This window comes from Tribolium madens, unplaced genomic scaffold (assembly GCF_015345945.1).
Source record: "Tribolium madens isolate multiple individuals breed KSU strain unplaced genomic scaffold, Tmad_KSU_1.1 Scaffold_20;HRSCAF=117;Tcas5.2_LG4, whole genome shotgun sequence".
Taxonomy (NCBI): domain Eukaryota; kingdom Metazoa; phylum Arthropoda; class Insecta; order Coleoptera; family Tenebrionidae; genus Tribolium; species Tribolium madens.
The window spans coordinates 5,428,115-5,450,220 of record NW_025400985.1 but is presented as its reverse complement, the minus strand read 5'-3'; the positions used below and the strand labels follow the sequence as shown (position 1 = coordinate 5,450,220).

Below are 22,106 nucleotides of genomic sequence, written 5' to 3'. Positions count from 1 at the left end.
TACAAAAATTGTCGGTACTTACAATATTTATTGTTAGTATTTACAATTTTACATACAATTATTTGTTATTCTAAAGTACAATCACACAAAATGCAATTACAATAAATATGGCACATGTAATGATATTAACTACAATCTGTGTCTTTACATAAGTTTTGTTACGTCTGGTTTTTATATCAAAACTTGTGTAGCTTGGACTCTATGACATATATTTAGTAAAGAGTATCGAAATATCTGGATACATGTATAAAATAATAGCAACCATTCAGATCAAATTTATTTGAAGATACTATTGAACCTTTTGCCGTAATCGAAATGCTATAACAATGAGCATAAAAATATATGTACATGAGTAAACTTAACAAAGTAGATTGATTTAATAAGAATGTATTGAAATCAGCGAATATCGTTCGATAAACTTAATCTTCACGGTTGTACATCACTAACACACAAAATTTACAAACAACGGGTTAATCCCCCACAAACGTTTCGAAAGCATCGGTCCATCATCAGGAGATCAAGGAACTTAAGTCGACTAGATTAGAAGCCATATTTTATTATCATATTGGCTCGTTGTTCGCTTAAATAAATTTTGTAATGATAAAACTTTATTACGTATGTTTTTGTGATGAAATCAACGCAATAATTTCATTTTGCCAGTGTTTGATTAATACATTGGATCGATTCGAGTGCAGTGTCTAGTTCACTGGTTTTATTATTACGTTTGGTATTGTAACATTGGTGCTGCTAAATTTGGATGATGCGTTGTGTTCATCCTTAGGGCGGATAAGCTTTTATTGTACCATTCATCCTCGGCGCTCATACCTGAAATAAAAGACAAAAATGAAATTATAGTCTTCGATAAAATTCACCGTGTTGTTTAAGAGGAAATGTGAGCTACTCGACTAAGGAAAGCTTTAAAAAGTTCAGGCTAGTAGGAAATAACGTCGTTTCCGTTCAGATGCACTAAGATTACGGACGGCGGCTTCAAGATGTTTCATTTCCGACACGGGATGAAATTTTGGTCGGACAGTAAAAAGGTTTCATGCAACGCGAAATTTATATCATATAGAAGAAAGCATATTTCAAGGTTTTTTAAAACACGCCGAAAAACGTACAGATATTGGACAACAAACAGATTTTTTTTAGTTTTATTGAAGATAAGTTTTTAAAAAAGTATACGATTCAAATTTGGAAAAAAGTAAAGGAGGAAATTAAAGGATACTCACTCATTGCATCTTGTCTCATTCCTGCTACCGTAGTCATATTTGTACCATGTGACATGGAAAACGACTGTGCCATTCCGGGGTAACTACTCGTCGTCATCTAAAAAGTGCAAAAAACATATAAGCAAATCTTTTATAAAATTTGAGTTTGCGATATTTTAACCAAAAATTATTTGAAAAATTATTCACGTTATTTTGAAGAATTATTTTTGAATTAATTTTGAAAATTAACGTGTGTGTCTTTAAAATTTTTTTTGGATATACGTAATAAACGCTTTGATATTTTAAAATATAAATAATAGTTATTTATGTAAATACAAAGTAAATAAAGAATTATTTTAATGTCGAGAGGCGACTGAAGTGGGCCGAGGTAATTTTCATTCGAAGGATTAACGTTGTTTATTCCACAGGTAAGAGTACATACAAAACTTTCCTCCCAACAGACCTAATTAATAACAACTTAAGAAAATGTCAAATAATTTGTCAAAGTATTCAGTTTATTCAACTAATTTTGAAAGTAAAATAGTTATTTTTGTTGCAAGTACCTAAAATACAGTTTTGCTACTAGGAGTAAACATTTCAAAAACAAAACTACCCCTAACTCAAAAACGAATTCACAAAATATTTTTTTTATTTACGGTTAGATAAGCTTTTTGCCCCCTTTCCAAAAATATTTCAAAAAGTTGAGGTTGCTTTTTAAAAGTTTAAAGTAAGGGTGGTTAGTGACTAGGGGATGAAAGCTAAAACGTATTTTATGTTAGTTTTGAACTCTCCCATCGCAACCCAAATTGACATATTTTCTATTTAACTTAAATTAAGTTGAATCAAAGGCTACTAGGACTAAAAATCTCAAATTAAACCACCCCTAACTGAAAAACAAAAAACAATTTCTTTGACATTTAGATACGCTGATCTTTTCTCTTTCCGAAAACGTTTTAAAAAGTAGGCGGTGTCATTTAAAATTGTAAAGTAGGGGTGGCTAGCGACTAGAGGATGAAACTTAAAATGTAACTAAGTAATGTTGGTTTTCAACTTCCTCCTCGCGATCCTAATCGACCTATTTTTGCTTGAAAATACATTTACTCAATGTCAAAAGTTATTGAGACTGGCTCTTTTTAAATGAAAGCCCTGTATGTTTTATTTCTACATCTTCGACATTTTTTAATTCGAAAAAGTTGTCGGAGACGAAAGATGAAAGGTTTGCAATTAAAGTGAAATCAGAGGAAATTTTGTATTAACGTTTTACTGCTTAGTAAATAATAATAGAAGAATTAAAACGAATGGAATATTTCTAAATTACTGTTGTAGCAACTTATGTTTGAATATTCTATTTGTCCACTAGTGGAATATTCACATCAGTAAAGATATACATTTTGAGTAAGTAATTAAGTTGAAAAATATTTTTTTCTTAACAAAGAATAAAGCGATACTTTATTCTCTGGCGAATAAAATAAATGAAACACTAATTTTTACTTTTACAATWAGCTAGAACCGAATGAATTGAATCTTTTGAGTGTTTTTTAACATAAGCAAACTTCTTGATATCGATTTTTACTCTTAAAATAGCAATTTAATAAACTGAATATTCTGACAAATTTATTATTTTTTATGTTATTATTTATTTAGTCTGTTGAGAGGACAGTTTCGTGTGCATCTCTCGGCTTTTTTCGGTTGCCTCTGACGTTACCTACATTCTCGAAATTAAAATTGTTGTTTAATCTTTTAATACATAAATAACTACCTATTAATTACATTATTTTTAGGTTTTATATCTGTCTTCAAAAAAATTAAAAAGCGCATAATTTTGAATTAGATCTATTATATTAAAAAAAAAGTTTCATTGTTTGTTTTTATGTCTTTTTTATTTTATTAAATATTACATATTTTGAGAGCAATTTTTTTCTGAAGAAAGCAATACACTGGCGGACACGGAATTTTGGACAATTTGTCATTCGACTGACATAAAAATGTAAAACGGGCCTTATTCAACTAACCTCACTTTTGATTTTTATAATTTTTATCCTAACCGCTAGAGAATAAATGACATAAGATCAAAATAATTTATTGAACTTAAATAAAAACATGTATTACTGACATTATTGTTTCAGAAAATCGACGCTAAAAATGAATTTCAACTAAAACTTTAAACTTTTAGTTTCAAACGTCAAACATAATGACAATAGAGCGTGGCTTACTTGAAATGACATAATTTTGATGTCCAAAATTCCGTGTCCACCACTGTATGAATTCAAAAATTTAAAAACGTTTTAGGTTACAAGCTACTAATTTTCTCCTATAATAATATTAATATTATATCACGATACATTTTTTTTAATCTATTGGAAGCAGAAAAGATAAATAAATCTTTTGTTTGTGGTTATTTTGTGGTATCGTATTTTCATGATTTCTAAACAAGTAAACATTCGTTCAAATTAGTAAAAAAATGATGAAGTCGTAGGAATTCATGTTCCAGGTTTAGCGAAAGTAACTTGCGTCATCAGAATTAATGTAGAAAGCATCGGTCTGGAGAATTTAGAGCGACGAAAATACTTCGAATATCTACTTACTAAAAAACATAATTACATTATTGAATACCATTTTTATAAAAAATTTCGTTATTAATTATTACGATTATTTAATTATTATCATAAAATGTTTTATGCAGATAAAAGTTTTTGACTTTTTTAATAAAGAATGGAGCCCGACCTAGTTTCCAGACTTTCATTATTGATGTATAGGAAAAGCTTTGACAATCATGAAAAGCCTAAGGTATCGTCGCCTCATATCAGTCGGTCCGGCGGTCTTTTGTGAATCGGCCCATAACACGAATGGTTTTGCCTACAAACAGCGGCATTTCTCCGGTCTTAATCTGGCCGAGCCGTTTCTAATTTGCAGGGGAAATTTATTTGCATATTATTTGATGAGAGTGGGCCGTCGCTTGTGAGCGCCGCCGCCGTCGGTCTACGACTACCGTCGCTCGGAGGAAATGCGGTCTTTACTAAACTAATCATCTAACCTGTTTGACCTCACTTAATTAATTTACCTGCATCGGCTAATCACACACTGGCACCGTTTTCATTGCTCAAGGTCGGCGGCGGCGGCGAATTAACTCGCGATTTTTGAAAACACGAAACGATTTTTCCTGCGAAAATAGTTCGCTGGAAAATTGAGGGGCGAGATATGCTAACCTGGGGGTATCTGTTGATGGCCGTGGGATGTGGGTAGGGCTGATAGCCTCGCGCCGCCCCCGGGTAAATGTTACGCATCATGGCGCCGTTGCAGCCGGGGAGGACACTGGGGGCTAGGGCTTTCTGTAACTGCTTTTCCTGTTTTCGGTATTTGGCTCTTCGGTTCTGAAACCACACCTGAAACGGAATTTTAACAAATATTAGGTTTTTTAATTAAAATGTATTCAGTGTGAACTCTTCTATAAGGTAGATTATATTTGATACACAGGTTGTTCCAGTTAGATTGGATTTTAATTGGATTGACTTTTGGGTACATCAAAGTTCAAATGTAAAGCGACCCGGTTTGCGTATTTGGGGTTGCATAAATATGATTTGTCGATGCTCCATGCTAAATCGATGCCCTTTCTGGAGCGAATTAACCCATTTCTGGGTGTGTGTTGTGTGACACGTGTTGAGACAAAGGCGTCGGCGGCGTCTGTGCCACAGCTACTTACGGCAACACCGCGTGCAAACAAAAGAAGGCGATAAGGTCGCAAAATATGCATTAGGCTGTCTTAAAGAGAGCCGTGTTTGGGGGAATGAGCGGCGAGGGGTCGGTTCATCCGCCGCCAGGGGGCGGGCTAACTTCATTACGGATCCATTTGATGGGATCGAGGGAGACCGGGACGTGCCTCGCGTCTTCCGCGGTACAGTCTGGGGTCTGGTCTCTCTAACACACGCTTTTGTTTTAACCATTCTAGACATGGCGACTATGTTTTTCAACGTTTCACCAATGGAATCGCGAATTATTGGAGGGGTGGATGGCGGAAGGTTGATAAGCGAGAAAAAACAAAAAGGAAACTTGGAGATTTGAGATATACTCGTATATGTATGTGGTTTGTTGCAAAGTTTCAGGAGGTGTTCATGTTCAATACACTTCACTTGCAATGTATCTGTCTAGTTACACGGGCGGTATTAATGTTCTTGGATGATAAAACTTTGTTAAAAGTTAAAACATTATCATGTTGCACCACTGGAATGTTTATGAAAATTTTATACTTAAATAGAAAAATTGTTGGTGACGATGACAAATCGGAAAAAAATATATACAAGGTTTATTGGTCGAGCACTCTAACTTCAGAAAAATTATTAAAGGCAGATTCTAATGGAGTTTTAAGATTTTCTGAAATCGTTCATAAAGTACTTTTTTGTAATTTGCTTTCATTTTGATTAATTTTAACTAAAATTAAGACATTACTAAACGTCACAACAATTCTTAAATCAATTAATGTAAAAATAAGTTAAAAACAGTATAAAGAAGTCAAATTACAAAAAATACATAGTACTTATAAAAAAACTCGTTTGTAAGACTTTAAATCACAAAATTCTTTAAAATAACTCATAGATAGGCCACTCGTTTTTAAAATTTGAATTCGTACTTCAGGACTGGTAAAGTGAAACTTGTTTTTAATATACTGTACTCACACCTATGTTATTTTAACTCACAACCAACAATACATCAATTTATTTTTAGTGTGTAACGTAATCAATACCGCAGTCTAAACTTATTTTTTCTACGACTTTAATAGAAATAAGTTTTTCCGTGTCAAAATTATATCTAATCAGATAAACAAAAACGCGATTTAATTCGTCACACCAAACTTTTATTTCAAACAACCTCTCAGGTAGGTAAAAATTTTACCTTCTCTATAGAAACGAAAAAATATGCTGCTAGATTTAGGATTTAATGGCAGAACTGGGATATTAAGAGAAATTGTTAGTTTGTAAGTTTTTCTTGCTGGATCGTAGGAAAAATTATATGTATTACACTGTCTTTTCCTTTCTGGGTGGTTACTGCCCTCGACAAATTTTAGGCCGTAATTTTAACCCGTGGGAGAAAAAGATACACTTTCCTCTCTTGTAATACAAATATTTCATATTTGTAATAAAGAAAAAATGATTTTAGTGCTTTCTAATGTGTACAAATAACTATTCTTGTGGCAATTATGGTTTTTGAGAAAAACGTTTAATATTTTAGTAATAATAGTATACCTATTACGAGTGTGTAACTAACTAATGCTGTAAACGCCACTTTAGACATGAGTTTTATTAGGCACGAGCGAAGCGCAGTGGAGCAAGTGTTTAAAAAACGCATATCTAGAGAAGTTTATACACGTGTTACATACTATAATTTTTCTACGACCACTACAAAAAAATTCTTTAATTAAAAATTAAATTAAATGAGAGAAAGCTAAATTCAGCTCGTGACTAATACGACAGTTGCTATAACAACGTATATTAGTCACGGCTTGACAAGATGTGCGTACGTAAAAGGTCACTTAGCGTCATGGAAACATATACGATAATCCGTTTTTTAAATGTGGGAGTAGAACCATATTTTTTAAAAGTTTTTAAGCGATATTTTATGGCAAAATTGTGGCATATGGTATAGGTGTAAAGCCCTTTTCTCACAATATTTTTGGTCTAAATTTTTATAATAGCTACATAGCTATTATAATAATGACTACATAGTCATTTTTATACTACTTTGGAAAAAAAAAAGGATCGGGAATTTTTGATTTAAAGTATTCACGTAGAAGATAGGTATCTTAATAATTCTTGTCTAGTATATTGCTACAACCATACTCTCTTACCAAGCCAGATTTTACCGCTGTAGATCAAGTAGTTGTTTAAAATTGTTTTTACCATAACTTGTGGTTAAGTTCGACTTGCAATTTTTGTAATGATCAGAGAATTTGTTTGAAATTTTGTATTTCTAACGAAAATTCGTGTAGTGAATCTCTGAAAATTTTGCAAAAAAGCTTTGGTGACGCATGTATGTCAAAAACACAAGAATATGAGTGTACAAAACATTTCAATTGGGCGGAAAAGAGGTTACCGACTTTCCTCGTTCTGGACGATCGTCAACAGTAAAGTCGGTGAAAAATGTAAAGAAAATTAAAGAAATGATAACTGCAAATCATCACTTAGGTCTAAGAGTAATATTATTTAGCCGTTGTGAAATGTTTGTAAAAAATATTCTCTGAAAAAGACCAGATTTGTAGAAAGACAACTGGAATGTTGCACCATGACAGTGCGCTTGAACACACAGCACAATTCTGCACAAATTTTTGGATAAAAACTCAACAAATGTCATTAATCAAGCACCGTATTTAGCTAACATGGCCCTATGTGACGTTCTCCCATTTCTTAAACTTAAATTGCCTTGCGAGGAAGGCGTTTTGGGTCCATAAAAGACATAAAACAAAATTCGCAAAAAAACTGAAAGTCATACCTTCCGTTGTTTATAAGAAGTGTTTTGATAATTGAGTTAAACGTTGACATATGCGTGTCGCTTCAGATGGAGTTTACTTTACAGGGAACCAAATAAAAATTGATTAATAATAACGTAGTACTATTTTATTTAAAATTTCCCGGTACTTTTTGTACAGAAGATATATATAAAAAAATTTAATATGTCGATTAGCTTAGAAAAAATCAGAAAATTCTGGGCAGTGGGTATAGAAAATACCTATTATCGTCGACATATGCGGTGTTTTCGAAACTACATGCTACAGGACATTAATATTACTGATGTTTTGACTTCAAGTGGCGTTTTTGTATTATTGGGGGTTCACTCAAGAAATGTAAGTACAACACGTTTTTTTCACTTCTATAAATTTCGAAAAACTGGCTTGCACAAAAAATAATGAATTTGTTTTTGCCCAGATATTGTACGAATTCGCTTTATTAGTTTTGTTATTTTGTTTTAAAGCAAAGTACAAAATCAATACCTATTGGAGTAAAAACATGAGTGTTTTCATGTAACGAGAGTCTCGTTTCTCGTCGCCATTCGCTAATTATAAACGCGCTAACATAATTACGTCGCCATTTCTGTTAGACATCAATAAGGAAAAGTCAGGAAACGGAATTTCCCACAGAAAAATGAAATCAATAGCAAATCACTACTGTTCTCGAATATATTTTTTTTGAAACTTGTAAACATGTAAACGAATCTAAATATTCCCTAGGATCGTCAAAATGGTTTTAATTCGTCAGAGCCTAATGACAATTTCAGTGATTAAATTACTAAAATATTAATGAACACTCAGTGAAAGGCGGTTTTCATTTTGAAAAGCTTTGCGAGGGAAAATAAACGCGTCGAAATTAAAATTCATGCATCGCACTGAGTTGCGACAGTTTCCGTGCATTTGAGAGCATCGCACAACAACATCGTTTTACAAAACCGATTTTTTAAATTATTAGATGCGAGTTGCTTTTTACATGGGGCGACTAATGCATGAGTCACGCCACTCCACTGGGGGGCACTCCACAGTGACAGTTGTGTCTCGAGGGCCCCCTAGCTTAACGAATACCTAATTCAATCAAAGATCCAGCCGAGTGAGCTTCTCTGTCGGGATGCAGTCTGTCATCTCGCCATGTCTTTGATTTCAAGGAGAGGGTCCACCCGAAACAGCTAATTCGATTTAGGGTATCGACAATCCAAATACATAATTTCGCAATTAGATGCTCAAGTGATTCACTGACCTGTATCCGGGCTTCGTTTAATTTCGTACTCCTAGCTAGTTCTTCTCTGCAGTAGATGTCCGGGTAGTGGCTTTTGGCGAAGGCCGCTTCTAGTTCAGCGAGTTGTTCTTGGGTGAAGGTAGTGCGGTGTCTTCTTCGAGCTGGGGTGGGACAGGAGGCGGTGGTCGGGGTGTGGCCGGTGTGCTGAGGGCCGCCGGGGGACACAGTGCCCAAACTGTTGCTACCAGTCGTCGTTGGTTCCGGTTTCAGTTTTTTAAAAGCACCATCTGTAACAAAACGACAAGCAGTTTTAAAATTGTAGATACTACGACTTTTGTAACTCGAATCAGTTGGAATTTTTGCTCTAATTAAAGTGTAATCAAAGAAAGTTAAGACTAGAGTGTAAAAACTTAGTTTCAGAAAAGCTACAGTGTTTTTAAATTGATTTAATTTCGTCTCATATTACTCTCATTGCGATGTACATACATATATTAACATTATGTAAAATCTTTGAAAACTGAAACACTAATGAATAATTAAATTAATCTAAATTAAATTAAACATTATCTCGTTCCTTTTTTCCAAGAAAAAATTAATAAATAATAATAAAAAAATACAAAACTGATTAATGTACCTAAATATGTATAGGTACAATATAAAGTGTAAAGAAAATAAATAAATACAATTAATTCGAAATAAGTAAAATTGGTGTATGCAAAACTAAATGGTTTCAAAAATTAGTCATTATTGATGGTTCTTGATTTTTTTTATAAATTCTCAGAAATATATGTTACAAGTACCTAAAATACAGTTTTTGCGGCCAAATCGTTGCTGTTCTCCTTGAAATCAATGTTGAGAGTGAACAAATTATTTTACAAAAAATTGTATTTTTTTTTATAGGAAATTATTTCAGTTTCAGAAAAGCTTCAGTGTTTTTTATTTGATTTAATTTTGTCTCATTACTCTCATTGCGATATACATACATTATGTAAGATCTCTAAAAACTGAAACACTAATGAACAATTAAATTAAAGATTGTCTCATTCTCTTTTTTCTAGAAAAAAATCAATAAATAACAGTAAAAAAATACAAAACTGGATGTATACATGATTGTATACATACAATAAAAAGTGTAAAAAAATAAATGAATACAATTAATTTGAAATAAGTAAAATTGGGGTATGCAAAAGCTGAATGGTCTCAAAAATAAGTCAGTATTGGTTCTTGATTTTTTTACAAATTTTCAGAAATATAAAATTAGTTATTTTTGTTACAAGTGTCTAAAATACAGTTTTTGCGGATGAATCGTTGATGTTTCTCTTGAAATCAATGTGGAGAGTAAACATTTTTTTTTTTTTAAATTGTAAAATGTTTTTATAGGAAATTTATTTTAGTTTTTGAAACAATCTTTACATTCTCTGAGCGGTTATTGGTTGTTGAGATGTCGATAATCAAAGACAAAAAGATTCTTTTTCATTAAAAGTCAATTATCTCAGCGAGAAATTGAGGTAAAAAGAAATTAAAAAAGGAAATAAAAGCTGAATGATTCGGCTATCTGGTTCATGCATTGTTTTAACTAATAAAAATAATAATAATAAAAAGTCCGTAGACCAAAAAAAAAATTTTACTATTATTGTTCTTCGCTATTTCTTAGAATTGAGTAATAACCGTAGTTCGGAAAAGTTTTTGCCAAATGGACTTAAAACTACAAACTTGAGGATTCAAAACGGTTTTTTCTAAATCTAGATACAACCATTTCTCCTTGAGGTACAGTTTTTCAAAAATCATCAAAAAATTAAGAGAACAAAAAAATTTCTTAATTTTTTGATGATTTTTGAAAAACTACCTCAAGGAAAAATGGTTGTATCTAGATTTAGAAAAAACCGTTTTGAATCTTCAAGTTTGTATTTCGGCAAAAACTTTTCCGAACTACGGTTATTACTCAATTCTAAGAAATAGCCCAAGAACAATCATTGTAAAATTATTATTATTAAATTGTAAAAAATTAAGAATTTTTTTGTTCTCTTAGCTTTTTGAAATATGTATAGTACTCGTATATAAAAAGTTTGAGTAAAATGTTGTGCCGTTTTGAAGTATTTGAGGCAATAACAAATCTTTTTTCAAAGTGTTTTTCACCGAAAAGCTTAATTTTGAATTAATTTTAAAATTCAAAAAAGAAAACAAAATAACATAAACGATGAATTTGATCTATTTTTTTGAAGAGGAAAATAGAATAGTAGAAAAGGACAACTTTAAATTAAAAGTGATTTTAAAGAACGCAACGTTACTAAAACAGATGAGAATAAATACAAAATTCTAAATAATATTAAAAGTTGTTGTTATTTTTTTTACCTTATGCAAGAGTACATTATGGGTGCTTAAAAAAATACAAAAAATTAAAATTAAAAAATTACAATGTAGTCGGCGCCTGTGATAGTAAGACAAATTAAACATTATTTTTAATGGAACTCTTAGAAATTTTAAAATATTTAGTTTTTGGAATTATTAGTATTTACAGAAAAATTGTTGTCAAAATTTTGGTAGTTTTGACACCGTTTTGACGACTTTGGCATAAGCACAACAAATGTCATTTTTGGCTCAAAGACAAAATTTTTGGTAAAAACAAATTCTTGTACCTAATTATGAAAGCTGCCGGAACCACCGGTGGGGGTAAAAAACCTGAACATTACCCGACCCGATTAATGTCAGTTATCGGCGACGAAGACACTTGTGTAGGCTTCATCATAAGTGGAATCGGAGAAATAAGTAAAGACCGTGAAACCAATTTTCTGGTAGTAGACGATGACACTGATCCTGCTCAAGTCGAGGAATGTTTTAAACGATTTATAAAAAGAAAAGACATTGCTATAATTTTGATAAACCAACACATCGCCGATATGATAAGAAGCACTGTGGATGCCCATAGTAATCCAATTCCTGCCGTTTTGGAAATTCCTTCAAAGAAAAGTCTTTACAGTCCCGAAAAAGACTCGATTTTGAAACGGGCAAGGCGGTTGGTGTCTCCAGACGACACGGGTTAATATTCGCTAATAAAAATTCTTTTTTTGATTTGATTCCTCTTTGCTTTGAAACTACGGATACAGACCGCATGTCTTCGTAAGCAATCACTCGATTACAAAGCTAACATGTTTTGTTTCCATTTACTTAACTCTGCAGCTAAGTGCTAAATGGGTTTAGTAGGTACTTGCGGCTGTAGAACCAAGTTCGCATCGGTATCAAAGCGGATTCGCATTTCGACTATGCAATCCATTACTCTGTATGTAATAATAATTATGCATGCATGCATTTGGCGCTTCGATTAAACGAACAAAGTCGTGCACCTTTCGCGTTAATCCTCGTCATACCTAAAGTGGTAAAGTGGCCGTCGAATTATGTAAATATTTGAAAACGGCGGCGGGCCAGAGAAAGAGCCGGGGTGTATGGGTCTCGAGCGTTGAGTAACTACATTCAGTTGGGAGTAATAAGATTGTGTGAGATTCTTTGTGGCGCGCGCCGGTGTCAGTAATTGTAATTAGGTTGGTACTAACTGCATTAATAAACAGTAATGAATTCAATAAGGTTTAGTTGCCGCCGACGCCGTTTGCCGCCGTTTGTCGCCACAGACACCTGTGTCGTCTTCAACCTGATCGTCACGTGACCACAAAGACGACCTCCGGAGCCCCAGAGCCAAAATCAAACTCTCAGGACCTATTTCAAAAACCTTATCTAAAACATCGTCTAATGTTGACTTTACTATTGCGATGATAATGTTAACTTTTCATCCCTAGTTGCAAAACGTCACTTTTTGGTCAATTCTTCGTAGTGATAGGGCCGTACCCTCGCGTTTTTCATCACAATATGTCAAATTGAGTGTAAACCGGTACATTGTGAGGCTGACCGTGGCATCTCTATTGTTAGACTGCATATGCTATACGGCCTAAGAGGAGTAAATTGACACTTCATTAGGACACCCCGAGCGCCCATTATAGGCCCATATGTACACAGAAGTATTACAACGACCCCTGCGTCTACTCATTCAATACAATGAAGATTATAGGGTAAGGAGGATTTTGGTCTATGACAGGTGCGATTGTGCTGCGAATAATCATTTAACTAGTTTGGTGTTGATTGTGAATATAACTAGACAATTTCTACATCAATTAGTGTTGAAACTTATTGTCGTGACAAATTTAGATTAAAAGAAATTACAATCTTGCAAAAGTACGTAAATTAATAGAAATGTAACTGACGGTTTAATTAATATTGCGGAAGAGATGAAAGCGAATTATAAAATTATTATTGTTAGAAAATGAATTTCCGGGTTTCATAGGAATTTATTTAGACTACAAAAAATGCCACAAGTTTTAATTTATTATTAGGAAAGTGTGTAACTAAATTTTTATTGAACGAGTTGTCGTTGCTATTATAATTAACAACATTTTATTACCTTGTAATTTAACAATGCGTTTTTATTTCATTATTGCTTTAACATTTAATTGAAAACTCTTTGTTAATATTATTATTAAAAGGCTAAATGAAAATTAGAAATAAAGTCATATGAAGCAAAACTAAATGCTAAGATTAATTAAACTTGGTTTACCGCGCTTCAAAATGCTTTAAAACCGAATTTTGTTATTTTTTAACAGTATGAAGAAATAGATATTTATGTAACAAGGAAAGTAACAATGTAAAAGGCGAAGGCATTGTAATTCGAGGTATTAATGATGTTTATTTCAGAGATGCATACAAAACTTTTCTAACAGACTAAATTAATAATAACATAAGAAAATAATAATTTGACAAAAGTTGTAAAATAATTTGTTAAAATAATGAGTTTATTCAGTTGCAATTTTAAGAGCAAAAATCGGTATCAACGAGTTAATTAATATTTTATTTATTTTATCCTAAAGAACAAAGTACTAGGGAATAAAGCGTCACGAGGAAAATATACCGTGCGATCAAAAAATAAATAAATTACAGTAGGCGTCGATTAAATTCTACAGTTGGCAACACATTGGCTGGGAATCTGGGCACAAACTGAAAGTGAAAATGACCATCCACCGTTTTTCTCTTGTACAACAATAAAAATTTTCTGCTCTAAAGTGAACATTATTTTACTTAAAAGGAATAAAACGCAAACTTGTCAAAGTTTTCGCTGGCATTTGATGTCAAAAATCAGGATTGCCATCTAAAGGACTTTAATCACCGCCTACTCTAATTTATTTATTTTTTGATCGCACGGTGTTACGATATACATCTCCTAAGCCTCTTACAATAAAGTTATGTGAATAACTCTAAATAATTCAAAAATGTATTATTTTGAGTTTGTTTGATTAGCTTATTAATAGATTTTGTCAAATTTTGTGTAAGTTATAAGCTTGTAAATGTGTAATTTTTACTGGAATTACTATTGTGCAATTATTTTTGGAATAATTAAACGAATAAACAAGAAATAATAAGTGAAAGAGATGTTAAAATAGAACATTACTTCTTACATTCAGAAAAAAAGTAAACGCTTTTTAGTGGAAAATGTCTTTTACCACGCACTATTTATTACAAACCTGTTTATTTTCTTACATGTGGTTATGATATTCTGTAGAAAACACAGTCTGCTTTGTATTCGTCTAGACAAAATTTTTAGCAAAACAAAATTTATTTTTATAGCTAATAGTACAATGTACAATGCAAACCTTTATTCAGTTTAGGGTGGTCATATTTTTTTTTTGTTTAATTGTTACTGCAGCAAATATTTTTTAGAAGAGTTATGATAAAAAAAACATTTGACTAATTTGTTTAAACCGACTGCTGCCTTCTTTCAAAGCATTATTTATTACAATTTTTTAATTAACACTTTTTGACAGATTTTAGTTAACGTTAGTGGTTTTATATTTCTAATAAAATTATTAATCTGATAAAAATATAATAGCATATTAAAAAACAAGTGTTACAAACAATACGAGTAGTTTGTGACATGACCCACGCAATGACGAGTGTTACAAATGCATGAGTATTACAATGAGAGGTTGTAACATGCATTTTTTATATTATTTTTTATTGAGCGCTTTTTAAACTGAATTTATTATTCTATTTGATAGTTAAAATTGATGACATTTAACCAAATCAATTAAAAATTGTTCAGATTGCATTAATATCGGTGAAATATATTGGACTTCAACAATTTTTCACTTAAGTGTGCACACACAGTGACGGCAAAAATACGACTATGACATAAAAACACTGTCACAAAGAAAACAGTTGCACAAAATACTTATTGTGACATTGAAATAGAAAATACATTTTAAAATTGTTGATTTATTAAATTTTACAAAGAATAAATTATTATTAATTAATTTTTGCCCGGCGCATCCACCAAAATCACTGCATCTTACAAGAAGAATCTTGTAAGACTCTGCTTAAACAATACAAATCACAACATTTGCTCCTGTTTGAGTTTAGAAAACTTGTGTTTATCTTGATTGTTGATGAAATTCGCATTGATTAAGCTCGCCTTGGCCCCACAAATTGCAAATCTGGCAAGATCGCCTAATTCCATTTGCGTGTAGGCTTTTTAGCGTCGGTTTGCTGTTTATGAATAATAATTTTAGTACCTGTATGATCCGTGATAGACCTCGGGGCCGCCGGCGGCGTGTGGGCTGGCGTGTGTGGGTGGTGCTCATGCGAATGCGGTAAACCGCCGTAAATGGCGCTGAAGTCCTCCGCCGACGAGCCACTTGTGTTGCATTTCCTCGCCGTCCCCTTGTCACCATTACTACTACTCGAACTCATCAAATGGCCGTGGTGTTCTTCGAGCAGTCCCCCGACTCCCAACAAGTTTCCAACACCCACCAAGTTAGGTCGGAGCTCTTCCATCATCGATTTGGATTGTGGACACGCGTTAAAGTTAAGCTGCCTGCTAAAGATAGCAGGGAAGATGTTGAATTGTTGATGCGAGATGTCGTCGGAAGACGAAGTTGGTGCTGAGGGGGCCGGCGAACTGCCTAATGCCCCCAGGCAGGAAGAAACGCCTTTGAAATCCAACTTGGTGGTTGCTTAGACTTGGGGGGATTTCGCGGTCATTGAGGGACCTACGACACGGGGGAGTCTTTTACAAACCGAACGCAAAAATCAACGTTAAACAAAACGGGAGGAAACTTAAATTAAGGCGGACATTTCCGATTGCGAAGCACTGGAAGCACTGTCACGACGTTTTTCTCTTCATCTGAAAAAAAATCGTAAGGAAATATTTTAGGAATCTCGTTATTCTATTATTAAATATGTATTATTACAAATAAATTAGAGGAATTTGTGGTTTGCTTTGAGAATTTATTACTATTTTATTAATTTATTAATTTAGTAGAAAACTTTTGTAATTGTTTTTCGTAATTTCTTGTATTAACAATGTCTTAAACTGTCAATAACTCTGGCTTTTTGTTTATAGTAATATTTGAATTAGACCTGGAGGAATTCTTTAAAATTATTAGTGACTATTTTATTTGTTTTATTTTTGATAATTCAAAGTACCTACAATAGTAAATTTATTTGGATTTTATGGGTAAAAGAATCGATTTATTTAATGTTTGAATAAAGAAGTTGCATGTATTTAATTTTATAGTAGTAATAGTACAATAAAAAGAATAGACATACAAATATGTAAATAATTAAATATTGAAATAATTAATTATTAATTAAGTATTAAGAACGATAAGGACATTTTACCGATCGAAGACAATTATTGTCTGAGATCGGTAGTCCTTAACGTTCGTGATGTTTATAACGTTTTTTGCACGATAGAAACATTTTTACGTAGATCTGAACTAATTATATTTGAATAAAAATGTCAATTGTGTCATTTTATTTTTACCTAAAGTGTCGCCAATGTTTATAATAATGTTTATGATATTAATAAATGTTTTGTGGATTTTATCTGATTAATGTTTGAAACTACTTACCGTTTTAGAACGGTAAGTAAATTACTTACCGTTTTGTTTATCATAGAAACCAGTAAATACCACATACTGATCTCGAAACAAACACGGTAACTAACTACTGGTAAAAGCGTTCTATCGTGCAAAAATATTAATAAAATCTGATAAATCACATCATACTTGTGAAGCGACGGTTATGTTGTCGACTAGATTATATTACTAAACGTCAATTTAATTTATTTTTTTGTTAAAATAAAATGTTTTATAAATATGTTGTTACTCTCTCTACTTACTCTACTAGCAGTCAAGAAACATTGTCTTTTTTATAAATCTTAATAGATGTTTTCAGTAAATTGACATGTTTTATAGAAAAATAGATGTATAAAGTCTTTTTTTTTAATGTAATTGTCAAACGATAGTCTTTAACGTTGGCACCACTGGCAAATTTATTATATTTCTTTATTATTTATTATTTCTGGAAAATTAACTTGTTTTATTGTAAAATAAGTGTTTAATAAGGACTGCATAGTTTTATAAACTTTTAACAATTTATTTGTTTTTGTAATTAATGTTATTTTAATAAGAAAAAATATTTTATATTAAGTAATTTTTGCCTGACGCATTCACCAAAATTTTAAAATTAGTTTTTGGGATTGTAAAATAAGTGTGGAATTTTTCAATTTTTTTAAATTTCGTTGTTTTATTAATAGTTTTTAAAACAAGAGTTATACAGACAGTTTAAAAATCAAGGTCGAAGTTTATATTTCAGCGACCGTTGGAGAACGAGATTCTATTATAATAGACAGAGATTTTTAAACTCTAAATTTTGTGTTGTTTTCAAAATTTTTTCTAACATTAATAGTGGATCGCAAATTTTATTAAATTTAGAAATTGTTATATAGAAATTTGTCAAAATAATGTCAACATTGACAAAATGTCTAGATAAGTGCAGGTACTATATGTACTTATAAAATACGATGTGATTGACGTATTTTATAGTAGAGCGTCTATTAACGACGACATAAAAGAAACAGTAGAAGACATTAGTGTTGGAAAAAAGAATTTAATTTATTAGGTATTAATTTTTGCTTGGCGCATCCAACAAAATTTTATTTTTATTCTAGGATATTTTAAAAACAGTCTCTTGAGAAACAAATTATTAGCAGTAATATATTTTTTTTGAAGATTTATGAATTCTGTTTACAAGTACATGTTTATATGAAAATGAAAATAAGCAATTAATTTTGGTGTAAGTAGTTTTTTTATTGTTGTTAGTCGTATAATTTTTACTCCATCATATTTTTCTTTATATTGAAGTATTATTTTTTGTTGCATTTTAATTGCTATTAAGACAAAATACGATATATTGATAACAACAGGCATTTAATAAATTGGCTAAATTTTTATCTTAAAACAATTAATTGGTGGCAGAAATTTTTTGATTAAATTTAACTGATGTTGACAAAAAAAGTTTATTAAATAGTGTTGTAGTACTCTTATAACGTTGCAACAATAATAAAACAAATGCTATTGTGTAGGTATATTTTACATTAGTAGGCAGTCAATGAAATTATTTAGTGATGCGTTTCAAAAACTGAAACCTCGTAAATCCAATTGTAACATTTTAGTAATTACCTACAATTCAATTTTTTCTGGTTTAACCGTATTTTAACAGTGAGTTAGTATCAATCAGTGGTGCCAATCGTTTATAAACTCTCGATGAAACTAACTTAAAAAACATAATCTAGTTTACCACATTAATATAAAATGTCAAATTTTTAATATTTATTTACTACATAGTTATATTTTAGAATATTTACATTAAGTTATTTCAGATGAAATACAGGGTTGCTAAAAAGTATGGATACAGCTAAATATTTTCACAATGGTTTAACAGAGCGCGTTGAAATTTGAGAAACAGTTTATCTATTTTTTGGTCAAAGTTCAGGCGACAGATAAAAACAACATTTCCAAGACTAGGAAAAAAATAAATTTTTCAAAATTTATTTCGATATTTTTTTTTAAATAAGGTATGCATGTGTTAGATCACAGAACTCAGAAAAAAATGCTCTTTTTAAAAATATTAAATTTGACTCTTCTTGATATTAAAAAAAATCAAGTTAGCGTTGTATCCCTAGAATAAATGGAGATAGAAATTCGATAAATATCTGACGTCCTGGAATTTAAATACTTTTAAACATATACCAAATTTTAAAAAGTTTTGATGAATAGTTTTTATAATATTTAACTGTACTCATACTTTTTAGCGACCTTGTATATGTGACAAAGTCTGAAAAATCACAATTTTAGAATATGTGTGTTCCTTTAGGTATATTCTCTGATATTTTCATAGTGCGTTTATTAAAATAAATAATAAGTAAATAACTTTTTAGATTTGTAGTTTTGTTAATTAATCAAATATTACATACCTATTCGTGAACCAAAACATCACTTTATCAACAAGCCCAGGGTCCCATATCCACTCAAACTAAACACTAGCTCTCACTCAATCACAAACAATTGACTACGCGTTGATATTGTTAATATCTGTGACTGATTTAATTAAATTTTGGAGCTGAGTTAACTGGGATCCAAATATGACTAGCTTATGCCTAAGCCAAACACCAAGTGAATATAACAACATTAAATTGTGATAGCCTTGTTCTGTTATCAGAGACTTGCTCTCTGAAACATCCCCGACGCACTCAACTTTTTTTATCTCCCTTTCACACACCGTGATGACTGTAGGAAAGCTTTCAGCGCGAGTCGACGCGAGCTTAATCTCGAAAGCTCCGTGGATACTTAGAACTGGCGAATGGTAGCGGTCGCGTGCGAGATTTTCGGTTGTGATTGGTCCGGATGGGGTAGAGATACCATGGCAACACCAATCAGAATCAAGATGCAGCAAAATGGTGGAATATATGTCCCGAGGCAGTTGTTCGATTTTTATATTTTGACACAGAGCTTTCGTCGTTTTTCATATAGAAAAGTGTTGTGTTCTCTGCGAATGCCTGCTTGAAAGAGGAGTCTAGTTTAGATCGGGGATGTACATGACGTTATGCTGCCGGCCTTGGATAATAAGCCTTATTTATAAAGGGATGATTCAATTTTATCGCGAATTTAGATGGTAAATAAATGTACGACTATTTCGTTGGGATCTATCTCGTTAATCGACATTCTTCATCTTGCGACAAATATATTCTCGTCACGATGTTTTTTCGCAGTTTACATTTTACACGTTTTTTTAAAATAAGGTTTGACGTTGTTTACGGAAATATGGACGGCGATTTTATACAAAAGTGTAAGGCATAATTAATAAAATTATCCAATTTGTTAACCTTTTAAAGTTTGAATGCACTGAAAGAAGAACTTAGAAAGTAAGCTTTGTTTGGGTCATGCACTCTATTTTCAGGCTCTAGGTAATTAATTTAATTATTAATTACGTTAATTGGAAACTTTTAAAAACCAGAAAAATTAAATCCAGGCACAAGAACGATGTTATCTGCTAGTCAAAAATAGTTGAAAATGTAATTAAAAGGACTACAGGTTGTTCCACGTAAAATTTTGTTGTAATATCTACTAACACTAATAGGTAAGTATTTGTTAGATTGTAATTTCAAGTATTGACAAAATTAGTTTTTCTATACACTAGTGAACAAAGCAAATAAAAAATCTGTACCTACTAGACATTAATTTAAGGGCTCATCTTTATCACTGGGTTTGTTGAAGTTGAATTTGTTTGTTGTTTGTTGTTTGCTCAAAACGCAACTAAAGAATTTAAGTGTTGCAAAAACCTGTCCTCTCGTATATTTAGTGGCGTATTTATGGGGAGAACACAGGGGGCTTGTGCCTCTTCTTCTGCTTCTTGCAATAAATATAAGCATCAAAACAAGATAAAATGTGTTTTACTAAACCTGATAGAATGAGATTGCATAAAATAGAAATAAGCAACTTTTGTTGTAAAAATGTGGAGCTGCCGGCAAAGTAGGTACTTATAGGGTTTTTTATTGTGGATTGTACTGCAAATTTTATGTTTACAAGTAAGGCAAATTTAAATAACACTAATACGAATAAAATATTTCAAAGCTCAAAAGGAATGAGCGACTTTAAACTTTAAAATCTTAGTGAAAGCTTTTTTCTAATTTTAGAAAATTATTTGAATACTTATTTAATTTAAAGCTTAAATTACACGCAAATTACATATTAAAACTCTGCATATTCTGACAAAATTCTTCAGGGTGCGCTAGAACTCGCGTCCCAGAGAAGAATTTCAAATAAGATAAGATACCACAAACATGGGAAAAATGTCAAAAAAATTTAACAATTGCTTTTTGAAATTTGACATTTTTTGTCTATTTAATGATACTGATGATCTTATATATGTTTTTTATAATTATTTAGTAAAGGTACAAAAATTTTGCCAATAAAAGCCACAAATAACATTAAACAGAGTTACAATTTAGGATACAGCTTCCTTTTTTCTCTTGTATAATAACCTGTAGCAAAAAAACTTGGAAAATTATTTTTCCACAGAAATAAATAAGTAGAGTTAAAGTGCAAATTTTAAATTCTCATAACCTCGAAATTTGTATAGATAGAATTTTTTTAACATTTTCTCTATGTTTTTGGTACTAGTATCTTATCTTACATTTTTCTCTGGGGCGCGAGTTCTGGCGCACCCTGTATAGACAATAAATGGGTATGCGTGGACAAAATGATATTAGTTTTTACCAAAAGCTTATTAAACGAATTTTTAGAATTAGTAAACCATTTTAACAAAATTATACAAAAATATTGAAATCATTAACTTTGAAGACAATAAAATCAAAGATCTTGGGAAAAATAATAAAATTACGAACACTTTTGTATATTTGGAACTGAAAAAAAAAACTCAACCTCTAAAATAAATGTTGGTTGGTTTAATTTCGCAAAATTAAACGTAATAACTAATGATTAATTGACATGAATTACTTTTCAAAAATAACATTTTCAATCAATGTTGACTATGGTCGGGTCCGTGACATAGGGCTTAAAAACGTTAGATTACGCTTTACGAGAAGTTATTTCTAAATGCCTGCTGCTTAAAAACTTATTTTTAATAAAAGTCAATTTACTTTATTATTTACACCCATTATAACTGGTGTTTATTATTGTCTGGAATTTAGATTAGATGAGGCATAAGATATTTAGTAAAAGAATGTTCGAGAAATTTCATTTTACAGATCTCTATGTTCTTGAACGCCTGGTGAATTAAAAGTGTT

General features: G+C 31.5%; 3 protein-coding genes across 3 annotated transcripts in view; 2 read left to right on the top strand and 1 right to left on the bottom strand.

Annotated features, from left to right (window-relative positions):
* Nucleotides 1–68: 68 nt before the first annotated feature.
* Nucleotides 69–19,354, bottom strand: LOC123005072 (homeobox protein unc-42). Its single transcript, XM_044398681.1, has 6 exons — nt 19,275–19,354; nt 15,529–16,139; nt 8,942–9,207; nt 4,415–4,591; nt 1,230–1,326; nt 69–825 (listed from the first exon to the last, which is right to left on the bottom strand). Exons 2-6 carry the CDS (start codon nt 15,791–15,793, stop codon nt 719–721), a joined length of 912 nt encoding a protein of 303 aa, XP_044254616.1. The 5' UTR covers nt 15,794–16,139; nt 19,275–19,354; the 3' UTR covers nt 69–718.
* LOC123005073 (V-type proton ATPase subunit F-like) lies at nt 11,488–11,994 on the top strand. Its single transcript, XM_044398682.1, has one exon. The coding sequence runs from the start codon at nt 11,563–11,565 to the stop codon at nt 11,959–11,961; it is 399 nt and encodes a 132-aa protein (XP_044254617.1). The 5' UTR covers nt 11,488–11,562; the 3' UTR covers nt 11,962–11,994.
* The window catches only part of LOC123005159, an 18,961-nt gene continuing 12,727 nt past the window's right edge, over nt 15,873–22,106 (top strand). Inside the window, exon 1 of the mRNA XM_044398798.1 lies at nt 15,873–15,962. Within this exon, the coding sequence (XP_044254733.1) occupies nt 15,873–15,962 (90 nt within the window). The remainder of the gene's footprint in view (nt 15,963–22,106) is intronic.

Bases quoted from the DNA above. Each gene is read 5' to 3' on its own strand.
- LOC123005073 (XM_044398682.1), top strand. From the start codon at position 11,563: ATGAAAGCTGCCGGAACCACCGGTGGGGGTAAAAAACCTGAACATTAC.
- LOC123005072 (XM_044398681.1), bottom strand. From the start codon at position 15,793: ATGATGGAAGAGCTCCGACCTAACTTGGTGGGTGTTGGAAACTTGTTG. The intron at 9,208-15,528 runs GTACTAAAATTA...GTTTTGTTACAG, and splicing joins GTCTATCACGGATCATACAG to ATGGTGCTTTTAAAAAACTG. The intron at 826-1,229 runs GTGAGTATCCTT...CTTTTATTTCAG, and splicing joins AATGAGACAAGATGCAATGA to GTATGAGCGCCGAGGATGAA.